The sequence below is a fragment of the Rhinopithecus bieti genome, unplaced genomic scaffold, assembly GCF_001698545.2.
Source record: "Rhinopithecus bieti isolate Rb0 unplaced genomic scaffold, ASM169854v2 scaffold_51930, whole genome shotgun sequence".
Classification (NCBI taxonomy): Eukaryota; Metazoa; Chordata; class Mammalia; order Primates; family Cercopithecidae; genus Rhinopithecus; species Rhinopithecus bieti.
The window spans coordinates 144,389-162,957 of NW_016820249.1; the positions used below are offsets into that span (position 1 = coordinate 144,389).

General features: G+C 39.9%; 1 protein-coding gene across 1 annotated transcript in view; it reads left to right on the forward strand.

Annotated features, from left to right (window-relative positions):
* PTCHD1 (patched domain containing 1) overlaps positions 1-18,569 on the forward strand; it is a 65,563-nt gene that overhangs the window by 40,142 nt on the left and 6,852 nt on the right. Inside the window, 2 exon segments of the mRNA XM_017859718.1 lie at positions 5,116-5,447; positions 7,936-8,264. Coding sequence (XP_017715207.1) covers positions 5,116-5,447; positions 7,936-8,264 — 661 coding nt within the window.

Below are 18,569 nucleotides of genomic sequence, written 5' to 3' on the forward strand. Positions count from 1 at the left end.
TTTTTTTTTTTTTTTCTCCCAGTAAACCTATTTTCTTTACCCTGTTTTCCTTCTGGGTTTCATCTATTATATCTGATTGCCCTAAAAAGAACTTCTGTGTGTCAGAAAAGCATACCTCAAGTAGCTGTAATAATGTTCAAATTGATATTTATTAAGCTAACTTTCTCTCACCTAGTGTCTGATTATGTAGTTTGTGGATATCACTCATCTTAGAATTATGTAGTGTTAAAACTGGAAGGGTCTGTCCTTAAATATTAGCTAGACCAACACCCTTTTTTACTGATAAATATGAGACCTGAAGTTTCAGACTTAAAGAAGCAGAGTGGCATTCCTGAGGTTTCTGATACTCTTAAGGTAGGTAGCGAAAGCCACACTGGAAGCCAAAACTTCTTACTACTGGATTCCATTGTGCCCCAGGACCATTTTTCTTAGGAAGCCTGTCTTTGAAAAGTTTTTGTTGTTTTTTTTTAAATTTTTTATTATACTTTAAGTTCTAGGGTACATGTACACAACATGCAGGTTTGTTACATATGTATCCATGTGCCATGTTGGTGTGCTGCACCCATCAACTCGTCATTTACATTAGGTATATCTCCTAATGCTATCCCTCCCCCTACCCCCACCCCATGACAGGCCTTGGTGTGTGATGTTCCCCTTCCTGTGTCCAAGTGTTCTTATATTGTGGTGCTATTCACAATAGCAAAGACTTGGAACTGACCCAAATGTCCATCAATGACTGACTAGATTAAGAAAATGTGGCACATATACACCATGGAATACTATGCAGCCATTAAAAAGGATGAGTTCATGTGCTTTGTAGGGACATTGATGCAGCTGGAAACCATCATTCTCAGCAAACTATCGCAAGAACAAAAAACCAAACACCGCATGTTCTGACTCATAGGTGGGAATTGAACAATGAGAAATTTTATTTAGCAACATCAGAGGCTGGATGGAGATTAAGAAAAATTGTTAAACTCTAAACCCATCCCCTTTATTACCTGTTAATACTGCCATGTAATGTTGCTGCTGTCTGAACATGAGTTTCGCTGTTTGGATTATTTCTGGTCTCTCTTGTTGGACCCCATATCTCCAATTGTGGCCATCCCATAGCTCAGTCATATCCACTGCCAGTTATTTGAAGCAGGTGGGCTGACATTTCTTTATCCACCGCCAAGTTTGTCTTCATGCTCACTGCTGAATTTGTTGGTCTATGCTAAGTGTCCTGCTGTGAAGTGAGACTTGAGAATCAGGTCTGTCCTTATTTACTGGCTCATCTTAGGTAAGCGATTCAAAGTCTCTAGGCCTCAGTTGCACCAGCTATAAAATGAGGATTATCGTGTCACCATTGCCATAGAGTCTGTTTTAAATACATTTTTTAACTGTATAGAAAGCACTTAGAAAACTAATTACTATTACCATAATCATTCTTAACCTGAAGGATGATGAGAGCAAAGAAGCTAATAATTTACATGATGCGTTCAGAGCTTCAGATTAAAACTAATCTCAATGTCACATTCAGTTTTGGCCTCTTTGGCAGCAAATACAATTAATAATCAAAAATAGTGTGATTGAAATTGACACTGGATCGGGCTTTACTAGTACAAAGCACTTGGCGTTGTTTACTGTTAGGATATTCCCTTTGTTTTGGACATTGCATCTCATGTGATTTTTTCCATGTGCGAGTGCAAGCACGCTAAATTCAGGGAAATTATGCTATTATTGACAACATAGTAGATTTGATAAGTAATTGTTGAATGTGTGTTGAATGAATAATCTAGAATCTATACATAGTTATGGAAACATGGATTGTATGTTATTTCACATGACAGATTTAGACCACATTAAGGGTCAGGATGATCAGTTTGTGTCATTTTTCCCTTCTTTTTCTTTTCTAAGAAGAGTGTCTCTTACCTAGTTCAATAACAAGCTTATGTGGATTGCAGTTGTCCATTTTGTGGTTTATCTGAAGCATAGCTTCAAACCCTAGCTTCCTTTTCCTCCTGTGAATATATCTGGTACTACAGTTTAGAACATCCGCTAATGTTTCTACTGCCTTGAGTGGGGTTCTTTCAGGAAAGTAAATCAGGACACGCTAAAACTCGGTATAGGTAGATGTTCAGGTAGCATGTGCAGTATATCTGCCCATGGCTATGTGGATTTCCAAGAGTGGATTGTGTCTGTATTTCATGTGTATTCATAAGCACCAAAGATCAGAACTGAGCCACTGCAGAAGTCATGGAAGGGAGTCTCAACTCCTTGTTATAACCCTTATTATCCCACAGTAGAATCCTACAGATTCCCCCTGCTAGGTGGGTGGCGTCAGCCAACACCCTCTCTCTGGCTGCTTTGTCACTCTGCAGAACTCTGCCACTCAGAAGCAAGAGTGACATGTTCTACCCACCACTCTCTCGGAAAGTCAAGGCAGTTTCATCTTACAGCAGCTCTAGAACTAAGTTAAGAAACCTTCCCTCTCAAACTTCATTAAGATTCTCATTTTCCAAGACTCCCTCCTATGGTCTTGTAGTACGCGGGTTAACATGGTGTCTGTTTTCTTCGATGTATGGTCCTGGGGTCATAGCAGTAGATCTGCAGAGTTGGAAGATCACTAAATAGTTTACAACTCCCCACCCAGCAGGGCATAGTCGTCATAGAGAATGGATGGAAAATATCCCCTTGCTATAATTGGGTTCAGCCCTGTGGCTTAACACCATCTTATTTGGCAATCTTTTTCTCTTGACATATTTAGTAATCACTTTAAGGGAGATTTATTACACTGCCCATGGGAACAAACAATGCACTAAATATTACACTTAGGCATGCTTTCAATACCACTCCTTTTCTAGACTATTCTGAATCTTTTCCCAAAGTCTTCAACACTTATCAAAACTCTCTCTTGTCTTTAAATTCCTCTAAGTTCTTCTTTCTTCCAAAATAACCTTTTATAATTTGAAATATTTTGTAACTAGGAGTTCTTTTAATCAAAATTCACTGGGCCATGCTTAGAGAAGAATTGATAAAAACACACTTTCACAGCTTAAAATCATTGAAGACATTTTTTTCACAATTAATCCCAAAGCATCAAAACAAACATTTAGCATATGATTAGGCTGTGAAAGTAGCCTCCTAGGGGTGTGTGTGTGTGTGTGTGTTGACATATTTATATAAAGGAATTCAAATTATTTCAGCCAAACATAATTCAATGAAATGTTTTCTGATCCTGTGGGTTGGTACCCATGAAGAGATGTGGGGCAAGGGGCCACTGAGAATTAGGATTCTCAACTCATGCTCTGTGCTAATGAAAGGACTTTGATAGCTGGTGCCCCTCAGACATTTTTTTAAAAGCATAATATCCCACTCATCCAGGCACATGTGCAGCAAAGTGTCTTAACAGATAATCTATTTAGAACAGATTTGAGAGAAAATATATCAGGATCATGGAGAAGGTAGTGAGTTGTAGTGGCACAGCTACAGTATAACAACTGTGTGAATGTTAAATTCTAGCTTCTTTACAGATGAAATGTCCTTCATTCATCAGATATGTCATAATGGCTGTCTATACTCTTGAGAGAGTCCACTCAGTGCTAAGCACAGTCGTAGATGTACTAGTTTACTTAACACTCAACTACATGTCTGTCACTGGCCTCATTTTGCACACGGGCCACATTTTATACAGAGAAAGCAAAGCCACCATGAGGATAAGCTGCTGGTGAGTCAAAACAGTTAAACTAAGGACCTGTGTAGCTACCACTGAAACGGTACCATGATGCCATTTTTAAAAAGACAGTGATGAGCCCCGCCCTTCCTCCTACCTACATGGTCTCCCTGAGCCCCAGTTTTCTTATCTGTAAAGTGACTTGTTGAGAGAATTTAAGGCGTGAAGCCCTGACACGTGGTAATAGCTCATTTAAGTCCCTTAGTCCAACCACACCCTCGACTGCCTTGTTTTCTTATCTTACTAGATTACACATACTTGTACATATCTGAAATTGAGCATTTGTGACTTTTAGGGGTGGGGCAGTAAAAGCACAAATTCAGAAATTAGTTGCTAACAAGAACCTTAGGCATTCAGATGCCTAGAGGTGTATGGTGAGGGGCCAAGAGCACAGGTTCTGGAGCCAGACTGCCTGGTGTAGCTCAGCTCTGCCTTTTACTATGTGCGTGACATTGGGCAAGTGACTTGACTTCTCTGTATTTCCTCATCTATAAAATGAAGCTAGTACTTGTACCTACTTTGTAATTTTCTGCAAGGATTAAATAAGTTTATCTGTATAAAGAGCCTAGAATTGTGCCTGGCATGTAGTAGGGGCAGTTAAATTAGTGCTTGTATTCTCATGCATATTTTGATGACAAGCATTCAGCACCTGGGCACAGCAAATTCAATATGGAGCAAGGTGTGTAGAATAAATCCCATTGTTCTGCTTTAGCATGATTCCCATATATCCCAGCCAGGCTCTTACAGTTATAGCTCCCTTCCCATACATGTAGGCAAGGAAAGCCAGAGAAAACAAGGACCCTCAAGGTAAACCTCTTGTCTTTTATGGTAGAGAGTGATTTAATTGGATAAAGAGATCATTTAACTGCCCTGCAAATCAGCATCAGAGGACGAGTCAGCAGAGGATATCTGCATTTGGAATTGCACCTTAGTTCACTTTTTATGTTACATTTTCAAGAGGGAAACTAAACAGGGGACCTATATAAGATTTCCCAATAGTATAGACCAATTGGGTCACAAATAAAGAACACGTGGAAAGAATACTGGTGCTTTAATGCAGCATTTCTCAAACGTCAGCTGCATCAGAATTCTTAAGAGGGCTTGTGAAAACCCAAATTCCTGGGCTCCACCCCAGAAATTCTGATTTACCAGGTCTGGGATGGGGCCTAAGAATTTTCATTTCTGACAAGCTCCCAGGTTGTGCTGCTGCTGTTGTTCTAGGGGCCACATTGTGAGAACCACTGGTCAAATGTGTGTTTCACATTCCTACTACCTATTTCTTATCTAGGTTTATAACATTTAATTTGAACTGTTTAGCTTACAGATGGAATGTCTACCCTCTCCAAAAAACAAAAATAGAAATATTTGATTAATAAATACTGTCATTTTTTTCCCCACAGTTGCATGCTGCTGTCACCAAGATCCAGGTTCCAAGGCCTGGTTTTAATTACACGTTTGCCCATATATGTATCCTGAATAATGATAAGACTTGCATCGTGGATGACATAGTGCACGTCCTGGAAGAGCTAAAGAACGCTCGGGCCACCAATCGGACCAATTTTGCTATCACATACCCAATCACTCACTTAAAGGACGGGAGGGCTGTGTACAATGGGCACCAGCTTGGGGGCGTCACTGTGCACAGCAAAGACCGGGTGAAATCTGCAGAGGCCATCCAGCTCACCTACTACCTGCAGTCAATCAACAGTCTAAATGACATGGTGGCCGAGAGGTGGGAGTCCAGCTTCTGCGACACTGTCAGACTGTTTCAGAAATCCAACAGCAAAGTCAAAATGTACCCTTACACGTCCTCCTCACTGAGGGAAGATTTCCAGAAGACCAGCCGCGTATCAGAACGTTACCTGGTCACCAGCCTGATCCTGGTGGNCTGTGAAAGTAGCCTCCTAGGGGTGTGTGTGTGTGTGTGTGTTGACATATTTATATAAAGGAATTCAAATTATTTCAGCCAAACATAATTCAATGAAATGTTTTCTGATCCTGTGGGTTGGTACCCATGAAGAGATGTGGGGCAAGGGGCCACTGAGAATTAGGATTCTCAACTCATGCTCTGTGCTAATGAAAGGACTTTGATAGCTGGTGCCCCTCAGACATTTTTTTAAAAGCATAATATCCCACTCATCCAGGCACATGTGCAGCAAAGTGTCTTAACAGATAATCTATTTAGAACAGATTTGAGAGAAAATATATCAGGATCATGGAGAAGGTAGTGAGTTGTAGTGGCACAGCTACAGTATAACAACTGTGTGAATGTTAAATTCTAGCTTCTTTACAGATGAAATGTCCTTCATTCATCAGATATGTCATAATGGCTGTCTATACTCTTGAGAGAGTCCACTCAGTGCTAAGCACAGTCGTAGATGTACTAGTTTACTTAACACTCAACTACATGTCTGTCACTGGCCTCATTTTGCACACGGGCCACATTTTATACAGAGAAAGCAAAGCCACCATGAGGATAAGCTGCTGGTGAGTCAAAACAGTTAAACTAAGGACCTGTGTAGCTACCACTGAAACGGTACCATGATGCCATTTTAAAAGACAGTGATGAGCCCCGCCCTTCCTCCTACCTACATGGTCTCCCTGAGCCCCAGTTTTCTTATCTGTAAAGTGACTTGTTGAGAGAATTTAAGGCGTGAAGCCCTGACACGTGGTAATAGCTCATTTAAGTCCCTTAGTCCAACCACACCCTCGACTGCCTTGTTTTCTTATCTTACTAGATTACACATACTTGTACATATCTGAAATTGAGCATTTGTGACTTTTAGGGGTGGGGCAGTAAAAGCACAAATTCAGAAATTAGTTGCTAACAAGAACCTTAGGCATTCAGATGCCTAGAGGTGTATGGTGAGGGGCCAAGAGCACAGGTTCTGGAGCCAGACTGCCTGGTGTAGCTCAGCTCTGCCTTTTACTATGTGCGTGACATTGGGCAAGTGACTTGACTTCTCTGTATTTCCTCATCTATAAAATGAAGCTAGTACTTGTACCTACTTTGTAATTTTCTGCAAGGATTAAATAAGTTTATCTGTATAAAGAGCCTAGAATTGTGCCTGGCATGTAGTAGGGGCAGTTAAATTAGTGCTTGTATTCTCATGCATATTTTGATGACAAGCATTCAGCACCTGGGCACAGCAAATTCAATATGGAGCAAGGTGTGTAGAATAAATCCCATTGTTCTGCTTTAGCATGATTCCCATATATCCCAGCCAGGCTCTTACAGTTATAGCTCCCTTCCCATACATGTAGGCAAGGAAAGCCAGAGAAAACAAGGACCCTCAAGGTAAACCTCTTGTCTTTTATGGTAGAGAGTGATTTAATTGGATAAAGAGATCATTTAACTGCCCTGCAAATCAGCATCAGAGGACGAGTCAGCAGAGGATATCTGCATTTGGAATTGCACCTTAGTTCACTTTTATGTTACATTTTCAAGAGGGAAACTAAACAGGGGACCTATATAAGATTTCCCAATAGTATAGACCAATTGGGTCACAAATAAAGAACACGTGGAAAGAATACTGGTGCTTTAATGCAGCATTTCTCAAACGTCAGCTGCATCAGAATTCTTAAGAGGGCTTGTGAAAACCCAAATTCCTGGGCTCCACCCCAGAAATTCTGATTTACCAGGTCTGGGATGGGGCCTAAGAATTTTCATTTCTGACAAGCTCCCAGGTTGTGCTGCTGCTGTTGTTCTAGGGGCCACATTGTGAGAACCACTGGTCAAATGTGTGTTTCACATTCCTACTACCTATTTCTTATCTAGGTTTATAACATTTAATTTGAACTGTTTAGCTTACAGATGGAATGTCTACCCTCTCCAAAAAACAAAATAGAAATATTTGATTAATAAATACTGTCATTTTTTTCCCCACAGTTGCATGCTGCTGTCACCAAGATCCAGGTTCCAAGGCCTGGTTTTAATTACACGTTTGCCCATATATGTATCCTGAATAATGATAAGACTTGCATCGTGGATGACATAGTGCACGTCCTGGAAGAGCTAAAGAACGCTCGGGCCACCAATCGGACCAATTTTGCTATCACATACCCAATCACTCACTTAAAGGACGGGAGGGCTGTGTACAATGGGCACCAGCTTGGGGCGTCACTGTGCACAGCAAAGACCGGGTGAAATCTGCAGAGGCCATCCAGCTCACCTACTACCTGCAGTCAATCAACAGTCTAAATGACATGGTGGCCGAGAGGTGGGAGTCCAGCTTCTGCGACACTGTCAGACTGTTTCAGAAATCCAACAGCAAAGTCAAAATGTACCCTTACACGTCCTCCTCACTGAGGGAAGATTTCCAGAAGACCAGCCGCGTATCAGAACGTTACCTGGTCACCAGCCTGATCCTGGTGGTTACCATGGCCATCCTTTGCTGCACTATGCAGGACTGCGTCCGCAGCAAACCCTGGCTAGGCCTGCTCGGATTGGTGACCATAAGCCTGGCCACTCTCACTGCAGCTGGGATCATCAATCTTACTGGTGGGAAATATAATTCCACCTTCCTGGGAGTCCCTTTCGTCATGCTAGGTAATTACTACCCTTCATTTTTCTGTTTCCTCCTGCTGGTGGTGTTGACTGGGTTCCTAAAAGGCCAGGAATAGCCATCTAACAACTTTGTTTCATTTATAGTATCTTCATTTTGCCCAAAAGTCCTGGGACCAACTCTATAAAGTGCTGGTAATCAGCAAAAAACAACCTAATCTGGTAAATGTGCCAGAAGTTCAAAGTCCTGAGTTCTAGCGCTGACTCTCCATTGAGCAGCCATGTGGTGTTTAGCAGGTATTAATCTTCTCTGTGTCCCAGTGTCTTAGGTTGGGCTTCCCCATAAGCAGGGCCTTGAGACAAAGATTTGGATACAAGTAGTGTATTTGGAAGGTGAGCCCAGGAAGCACCAGTATGGGCATGAGGAAGTGAGACAGGAAGGCAGGCAGTTGAAGGTATGTTAATGAGCCCAAGGTATATTACATTCTGCCCATTGCTGTGGGCACCTGTGGTTCAGCCCCACTGGGGACCTTTGGAAGACCTTGTAAAACACATCTCAGAGAGGTCCTCCCCTGGTGTGAGGAATTTGGGCTATTTTCCCACAGAGGGCTTGTGATTAATTGAGGGCTGCTCCCCAGGCCAGTTAACTCCCAGCACTTCCCAGGGAAGACCGAGCACACTCCTGCAACCAGAGAAATCCTTCAGGTGACTTTGTAGTCAAGCCTTCAGCAAGGTCAAGAATGGGGAATGGGAGGGCATGTTGAGAGTGTCTGCTACTCTCAGTTTCCCCACCTTATGAATAGAGTGGATGTGAGCATCACACAAAAGGACATGATAAATGTATAAGAACTTTGAGAGTGACATGTGAGAAACCAGTAGGAAGTAACTTTTTTTCCTATTCTTACTATGAACTCAGGAGAATATTTTAAAGTGATGCTGATGGTGACAGCGTGCTTCCAGTGTGTTCACTCATAGGGGCTGCAGGAACTCCCTGATAGAGATTAATGGTCAAAACAAAGCCATAGTGGCCATAACATCGGTTGCCCTGTCCATCTGTTATCAAAAATGGCATGCCCAGCAAGCCTGATGGCAGGGTTCTTGCGGGCCAAGGATTCAAGAGGTTCACTTCCCCCTTTTCTATAGCAGCTTCTTATCAATTCCTTTAACAAAATTAAAATGTCATTTGGAATCATTTTTAACATGACAAATGAAGTGGCACTTTTTTGTTAACTAAGAAATAACCACTGTTGAGTTCATTAGTGTGCCTTATGCCCTGTTTTAGAGTAGTAGAAAAGAATTTCCTCAGGAAATCTCAGCTGTGTTATGGGCACATGATAAGCAGGGCTGGTGGGGCTGCAAAGCCACAGAATTACATTCTGCCCTCGATTCTCCGTGGCCTGAGGAATTGAAACCTAGTCAATAAACATACACTGGTAGCTTTTGTGAAAAGCTGGGCACCGTAAGGAGACTGAGCAGCCTGATAATTTGATAATGTACTTGTCACTGCTGAAAACAACAGAGAAGAAGGCTGTTGTACCTCCTGCTGAATTCAGTCTATTAAGAAAGCAGCATAACTTGCCTCTTTACAATAACCCCAAGACCATGTGGGTTGACTGTGGAATACAGGGTGGTTCCTTGAAGAGTGAGTAGGACTGAGGATTAGTAGCTTCCACAGAGGCCTGTATCAAGGTTGAAATTAAGATGTTTTGCTCACGATTAGTCACAATCTTGAATGTTTTGGGGGTTACGGGAAGGGTTTTCATTTCGTTTGTTTTTTAGCTTTTCATTTTCTTGCTGCTTTTGTGGGAGGAAGAGAAATAGGAATAAGAAAAGAGTGGGGAACTGAAGGGAGATCGTAAGGTTCTTAAGGTGAGGCAAAAGGACGCTGGAGCTAGAAAAAGGACAATCAGTGCTGATTTTATGACATTCCAGGTTGTTACCAGTGAGCTCAAAGCATGTTAGAATATTTAAAACTTCTGAAAACTTAATTTACTAAGTAAAATAAAATTATAATATTTAAAGTTTCTTAAAATTAGTTTTAAGTAAAGTAAAATAGCAGTATTCAAAACTTAATTTCACTAAAAATGAAATTGTAATATTCAAAACTTCTTAAGATTAGTTTTATAAAGTAAATTGAAATATTTAAAATTTCTTAAAACTTACTTTTTTGTACTTTTTAAAGAGGTTTTAAATATTGTAAGGGAAAGTCAACACAAAACAGACTGTGGCAGATAGTATTGGTGCAGGGAAGGATGTAAGAGATGGTAGGATGGAAAGATGCTGTTAGCAGGGAAGTGTCTTTAAAAAACAAATCCAGAAATAGTAATGCCACAGATCCGCAGACCGAGTATCACTGAACTTTACATCAGAGTTCAATTCAGAAAATATCTGGCATTTGCAGTGAAAGAGACCATGCACCATAGGTGCCCAATAAGCCCTTGTTTGCAATTTGTGAGGAATGTTATGTGCATTGATTTGATGGCAGTTTTCCCTGCTGACAATCAGTGTGCAACCTTTCTGTACATTCTCAGCCCAAATTACTTAGTCATAACATGAAAGGAAGCTACATGTTTTAGTAGCTAAGGCCCATTTGCAATAAATACTTTGCACGATGTAATGGGTGCTTACTATGCTCATAAAGCTAACAGTGCCTGGATTTAGGATGTTCGCCCTCCTGTATTTCTCAGATAAACTCTTCATTTTTAAGAGTTTATAAAATGAAATATAAGCAAGAGCCGCTTCATAAATGTTGCATTCAAGGCCATTGCTTAATTCTGGGTTTTCTTGATGACCATTCCTAAAATACCAGTAAATATTTCAAATGACTAAGAAGAAATTCAGTACTAAGGGTTTTGGCACTACAAAAAACTGTCCAGTATTTTCCTGTCTATAGCTTAAAATGGCTATGCTTAACCTAAGTAGATTTAAGCAAAACTTGATTTAGTATGTTACATAAATACAATATCAAATCAAAAGGCCTCATTTAAAAGGTAAAGTATCTTAGAAAAAGTCTCAAACAGACATTTCCTTGGCTGTCAGTAGGTCTGCAATGTGATAAACATTATAGATTTAAAATTCAACAAACTGAACATTGTCAGTGTGATTCTGGTCACATAGGCCAAATCCAGCCAAATGCCAAAATGACACTAGATTTAGAATGGAAAAATTTAAGATCACATGTGTCAAGCAGTATTAACCTGACAAAATTCCAGAAGAGGAAAGAATTTGGATAAACTCTTAAGAGTTCACCATAATGGGATGTGACTGTGTGTTTCTAGCCAAGATGATATGTGACAGTTCTGGCAATAAGAATATATCCTACACAGATGAATCATTTTGGCAATGATGTAAGCATAGATACATCATGATTTAGAATGTTTTTAATCAGTGTTGTGCATACTAGACAATCCCACTTCTGCCAAAACCTCTGTCCAGATGAGTCATATCAGTTTATTTAGAGCTAAAATCCTAAAAGGTCTACAGTATTATAAATGTTCATCGACATTTTTTAGTTACTCTAATTTGGAGAAGAGTTTATTTGGTCTATACCCTTATTGTGCATAAAATAATATCCCTTCTTTCCAAATATATTGATAACAAGTAGTGAGAGTTACTTGAATTGCTATTTGTGAATATATGATGCTAATTATCTTAATCTGTTATGGAATTTCCTTTAAAGGATGAAGATTTACACCATTATTCTCCAGTTGGGTATGATTTTTTAAATCGGCATAGGTTTTCTATGTGCAAGCTCTCCTTACAGACTTAATGTTTCCACGGCTTTGCTGATCAGATACAAATCAGGAAAGGGATAGAATGTTAGAGGATATAGAAGGGAACCAAAGGAAAGTTTTCTCCCTTCTGCATCTGGAAGGTTTGTTGCTTCATGTACATCCTGTACAACTAAAAAGGAGAATTGAAGTCATAGTGAAAGAGTTTGGATATTAGTTTCTACATGTAATCTAGTTTATAAAGGTTGCTTTGCATTTATCAAGATACAAGAGCCCCAGAGATTTATGAGATGAAAAATACTCTCTAAGCCCTTTTTCAAATGTTTGGGATTTGAGGTCAGCTGTCAGATCCAGGGTATCCTCTTCCTTTTGAATTATCCAACCAGGCCACTCAGATTCAAGGATGTGAAAGGAAGAAAGAATTAGTGGATTATTTCTAATTTGCGGATTAGTGCTAGGAAAAGAATAATAGCAGGGAAGTTTGGCTTCTTTCAGCTGTGTATTTTAAGATTATTCATATGTAACAGAAACCAGAAGATTGGGTTCCATTCTTCAAAAATTTGTTCTCATATGATGCCACTTGAAATGTAATGCTCATAAAAAGGGAAGGGCAAAAATACACATGCAAAAAATTTAGTTCCAACTGAAAAATTGTAATTATTAATTATTTTTGCTCTAAACTTAAGCAAACCTGAAAGGTTTTGCTTTCCTGATGAGTATTCTGATATATTTCTAAAGTCATGAGAAAATGGGGGAAAAAAATCAGTCAGATAATAATGAAATTTAAGCCATATGAAATCGCCAATATCCAACCCTTTTTGGCCTACAAACTTGGTACCACTATCTGGTCATTTTTGAACTACAAAAATGGTAATTTTGTGTGGTTCAGCCTAATACATTATTGTAGAAATCCATTATTTGTAACAATATGACAATTTGCCTGATGGAGTAGAAGTATATTAGAATGCTGTAGAAATCCTTTGCTTAGATATAAATCAGTAATAGGTTCAGCATGTTATAGAGAAAAAAACTGATTAAGAGTTTTGTTGTTCATATTTTTGTGTACATCTATTTTTTAAAAAGACATTTTATTTTACAGTATTTCCAAAGTTTGTCTCCCGAATATCTTTTTTTTGTAATGGCCCATGGTCATTATGGGACTAATTTACAAGGAGATTATGTAATTTAGGCTTGTAGTTCGTTCTTGCCCTTTTATTCTTATGCTCCACCAATCATATTAGGGTGAGAGTAGGTGGAAAGAAATAGATTTAGGGGAATGGAACAAAACAAGTTTTATTGTTCTATTTTTAACCATAAAGTAAGACAAGAACAGGACTTGGGGGCACAAATCCAGGAAGGCAGAATTCAGGCAGAGGAATACAAAGGGCCTTTGTCTTTGACCCAGGATTCCCAGATATCCCCTGGGTGGTCTCTCTACCTGGTCTTGCCCAGGGAATGAGGGAGTGACAGACCATNCTTTTTTTTTTAATGGCCCATGGACATTATGGGACTAATTTACAAGGAGATTATGTAATTTAGGCTTGTAGTTCGTTCTTGCCCTTTTATTCTTATGCTCCACCAATCATATTAGGGTGAGAGTAGGTGGAAAGAAATAGATTTAGGGGAATGGAACAAAACAAGTTTTATTGTTCTATTTTAACCATAAAGTAAGACAAGAACAGGACTTGGGGCACAAATCCAGGAAGGCAGAATTCAGGCAGAGGAATACAAAGGGCCTTTGTCTTTGACCCAGGATTCCCAGATATCCCCTGGGTGGTCTCTCTACCTGGTCTTGCCCAGGGAATGAGGGAGTGACAGACCATGTAAAGCTTGGGCAGCAGGAGGCAACATCAGGACACTAAACTAAACATAGACCCTGAGGAGGAATACCTGGCATCTACATTTGGACTAGACTCTCAGAAAGTCACAGCTGGGCAGTCTTGACCAGATGGATATACAGAAGCTCACAACCCAAACAGGTTCACAGTTATTGTCAAGGAAACCCTGCATTTCACCAAGGCTATTTTATTACTCAAGAACCAAAATATAGACAGATGGAGCCCAAGAGAGGGATTCTATAGCCCCTTCTCTACACTGATTGGTGTAGCAACACTAACATTATTTTGCCTCATCATAAATTTTATGTGAACATAAATTTCACATCAGCCTACTATTCATCTTGTGTGTATGTGTGTCTTTATAACCTATGTGCATAATATATATTATATATCACATTAGCTGTATTATATATCATATGCAATATGATATGTAGTAAGCTCATGTTATGTATTTATATGTATACAATGTGTTTATAACATATATTATGTAATATATATTGCTTGAATATTTAAATAGAAGTACTATACATTTCTCTGTATATATTATCTGGTGTATAGAGTCCAACATTTTATATGTAAATATATAAAATATATTTGAATAAGATATGCCATATATACATGTTTATATATTACATCTGTATTCTATATGAAAAGAAATTACACAATGACCATAGCATATATTATGGGCCACATTTATACACACTGGTCTTATATAATGTACATACACACAATATTGAAATACTTTATCTTTAAACAAGAAAGAGCTATAAGCAAGTTCATTCTAGAGCTCTCTTTTGCAGCTAACTAGTGAAGAAAAATCATTTCTAAGACTAAAACCCAATGCTCTGATTAGAATTTTCAAAATGTGACAAGTATCTGGTACAAAGAATAAGACGTGTGTGTTCCCCCTGATGTGAGCATCTGTCTTTACTTAAACAGAGTACACCTTTATTCTTACTCTTAACTGTGAGACAAAACAGGCTGCGATAAACCAAACAATTCAGCTTATAAAGTAAATGTTTATAACTGGCAAAGTGTAAATGTAACCCAATTAATGAACTTCTCCCTGAAAATAGATGTTACTCAACCCAGACATATATACACTTTAAATTTCTTCTTAAAAAAACACAAAATCATGAATTTATGTGGATGTCATTGAAAACAGGCATCTTATAAACATGAGCTACTTAGTGAAGTTTTCTAAGAATAAAATAGGCTTTAAGCAGATTTTGCTTATGGATTATAGTCTATGAATTTTTGAGAAGAATATAGTAATTTTATTTCCATATATGAAATTTAGCACTGCTCAGGCATGCTATAAACAGCTTCATTGACTCATGATATTAAATATTTTCACATTGAAACTGAAAGATCATCCATCAATCAGCAAGCCATCCCATTTCCTCCTTCTTAGCCATTCCTTACTTTGAGGAACTCAGGATGAAGAAATCCTGCTAGTGTGGAAAGGATTAAAATGTGAGCAGCACCCAAAGGCATCTATCAGCTGCTGTGTTGTGGCTGTGTACATTGGGACAGGTGGGAGAATCTGGGCCTGAAGAAAAATCTGACTTACAAAATCCAGAAGTATTGTACAAAGTAGATTGATTTGCCTATGATTATTCATTGAAAACAAAACAACAACAACAACAACAAATCACCCAGACTGTCTCCAATAGCAAAACCACTAAATACATTTAAAATACTATTCACTTTATGAGCAACTTTCCAGAAGTATATCTACTGGGTAAAGAAAGGTTAACTCTCAACTATTTGTTAGTGGATTCTGTCTTACTGGATTATGAACAACCCTGAAGGCTTTGATCAGGCCGCAGAAAGTTCTGGGTGACAGTGAGATTTAATCTCTAAGGGTGATTGATAGTCACCCTCAGTGATGGGAGGATTGGCCAGTTGAGTTTTTTTCCACCATTAGTGTTATTTATCATCTGTGCTTCTTTTTCTCTTCATTAGCTCCAAAGTCTGAGAGTTAACAACACATTCAGATATAAAAATTTTGAAAAGAAGAAGAAAAATTATTAGCCTAAATTCTTTTTTTTTTTGAGAGGGAGTCTCACTCTGTTGCCCAGGCTGGAGTACAGTGACGCGATCTCGGCTCACTGCAAGCTCCACCTCCTGGGTTCATGCCATTCTCCTGCCTCAGCCTCCTGAATAGCTGGGACTACAGGCACCCGCCACCACGCCCAGCTAATTTTTTGTATTTTTAGTAGAAACAGGGTTTCACCGTGTTACCCAGGATGGTCTCAAACTCCTGACCTCGTGATCCACCCGCCTCGGCCTCTCAAAGTGCTGGGATTACAGGCGTGAGCCACCGCACCTGGCCTAGCCTAAATTCTTTAATATTTTATTTTATTAGATGACAACCCCAAAGTTTACTGCAAATAAAATTAATAAAATCAGTTTTCTTTTTAAAATCACACTCCTGGCCCAAATTTTGCCTCAACATTAGTGAAGAACCCTACTGGCCTGACTAAAACCTTGAGCTGCCTCAGAGTATTCACTCATGAATAATTAGAACTTGGCGCTCTCTTCTCTCTCTCTCTCTCGCTTTCTCTCTCTCTCTCTCTCTCTTTATGTGTGTGTGTGTTTTCACATACTAATATGCATTTGTTCTTATGCATGTAACAATACAGACATGCAGTGTAACAAAAATAGAAACAAACATCTTGAATATGCTTTTAAAGGACAAGAGAATGCTTTAAAAGCATTTTTATCTTCAAAATCTGATAGAATCAGGATGTGTTTATCAGTTCCCATTGGCAACTCCTCAGTCTTACACTGTGACTGTAAAAGAAGGAATCCCCTGGGATGTTGTATCATCCAGGGTAATCCTTAGAATGTGAGGATGTCAGGATGTTGAGGTTCCTGATATCCTCACTATGATATAGTCTTTTACCTCAAGGTCTCAGGCTGTGACCTGGCCCTCAAATGATGAGTCATGACTCCCATTACCACCACAGGGTCCCTAGTGACCAAAATCAAAATCTGTATTTAGGTAGCTCCGCCCTGCCCCCACCCCATGAGTTCTGTCACCAGGGAGTCCTTGTGAACAGACTTGGGACTTTGGAGATGGGAAATTGTTATTTGCCAAAGTTATGCTTTATGCCAATGACATACGCCCACTGGTCAGATTTCACAGAGAAGCTTATAGAACTCCAACTTTGTAGAGAAGTTTTTAAACCTAGAGTGCAAAGCAAACAGCAGTACTTTTGCTTTTAAAATACCTTTTTAAAAAGTAGGAAACAATAGTCAGACCTCTGAAAAGTATCTTCAGTCCACATGCAGTATCTGTTTGCCCACGTCTGTAAGATTTGGCATTAGAGTTCCGCTTGGTGGACTACAGCCTCAGAATTAAGAGAGCCGGCTGGGCGTGGTGGCTCACGCCTGTAATCCCAGCGCTTTGGGAGGCCGAGGCAGGCGGATCACCTGAGGTCAGGAGTTCAAGACCAGCCTGGTCAACATGGTGAAACCCCGTCTCTACTAAAAATACAAAAATTACCCGGGCGTGGTGGTGCATGCCTGTAATCCCAGCTACCCGGGAGGCTGAGGGGAATCACTGGAACTTAGGAGGCAGAGGCTGCAGTGAGCCAAGATTACGCCACTGCACTCCACCCTGGGAGATTGAGTGAGACTCCATCTGAAAAAAAAAAAAATAGAGCAGTGAATGATGGTGATGCTAAAGAATGGAGCCATCCCCTGAAAGAGGAAAGTGGAGAGGAACAGAACCTACCAAAATCTATCTTCTCTGCCTCTCCTTGACTCCAAGTGGCTCAGTTTCTGGAGTGCTAGTAAAAGATAAGGTCAGATCTGACTGGAGGAAAAACTGAAGAAATTCATCTCTGTGAAATTCTCCTACCTGCCATTTCCTCTTTATTCCATCCCCACTTCCACTCTCTGTCCCATTTCCCAGACCTAAGAGAAGCTGCTTCAGTAGACCACTGTCCCAGAGGAGTTTGCATTTAAAAGGATACCCTTGAAAGTTCCAAGGGGAACTCAGGTATAATTCCAGCATTCTGGAGGGCAGGACGGGCCTCATGTCCTAGGGCTTTTGGAATGTGTCTCCCCTTGAATCCAGGCCAGAAAACAGGGTCCTCACTGATGGGCTTTCCTATAGGATAACAGGCCAACCTCTTCAGCAAAAATACCCAGCTGTGAGCCAGGACTACTGCCAGCCAGGCACTCCAGGCTGCTAATCCTTAAGAGGTGACCACAGCTGTGCTGGCACTTGTCCCTCCCTTGACTGACAAAGCTTCAGGAAGGAGGCCCAGTTATGGTATCAGCAATTGTTCCAGAAATCCAAAGGGCTCTCGTAAGATGCTGTAGAACTCCAGTTTGGGGTTTCTGGTGTAGGAATCTGCTAGAGAGGTGTGGCTTGAGAAAGGGAAATCTGACCTATCAGGAATGGTGGTAGGGGCCTTTGGAGGCAAAGCCAGGGATAACTAGCAATAAATGCTGAGTGATCAGTTAGAACAAATTCTCAGGGCCTCTTCTGATTTCTGTGAGTGGCTGCATGTACACACCTGTAGCAAGAACTAAGGAAAGGCATTGTTTCCAAAAGTCCCAAGAATAGAATTAGAATTCTCTTTGGAGCTGCCCCCAAACCAAGAACATATGCAAAAAGAGCTGGGACTCAGTATAAAAGATCAAACTATAGAAGGACAAGGCATTTAAAATGCAGCAACAGAACTCAAGAGAGAAGCCAACAGCCTACTTCCACCTTTCCTTGATTTTGATTACTTTCTTTTTTTTTTTTTTTTTTTTTTTTT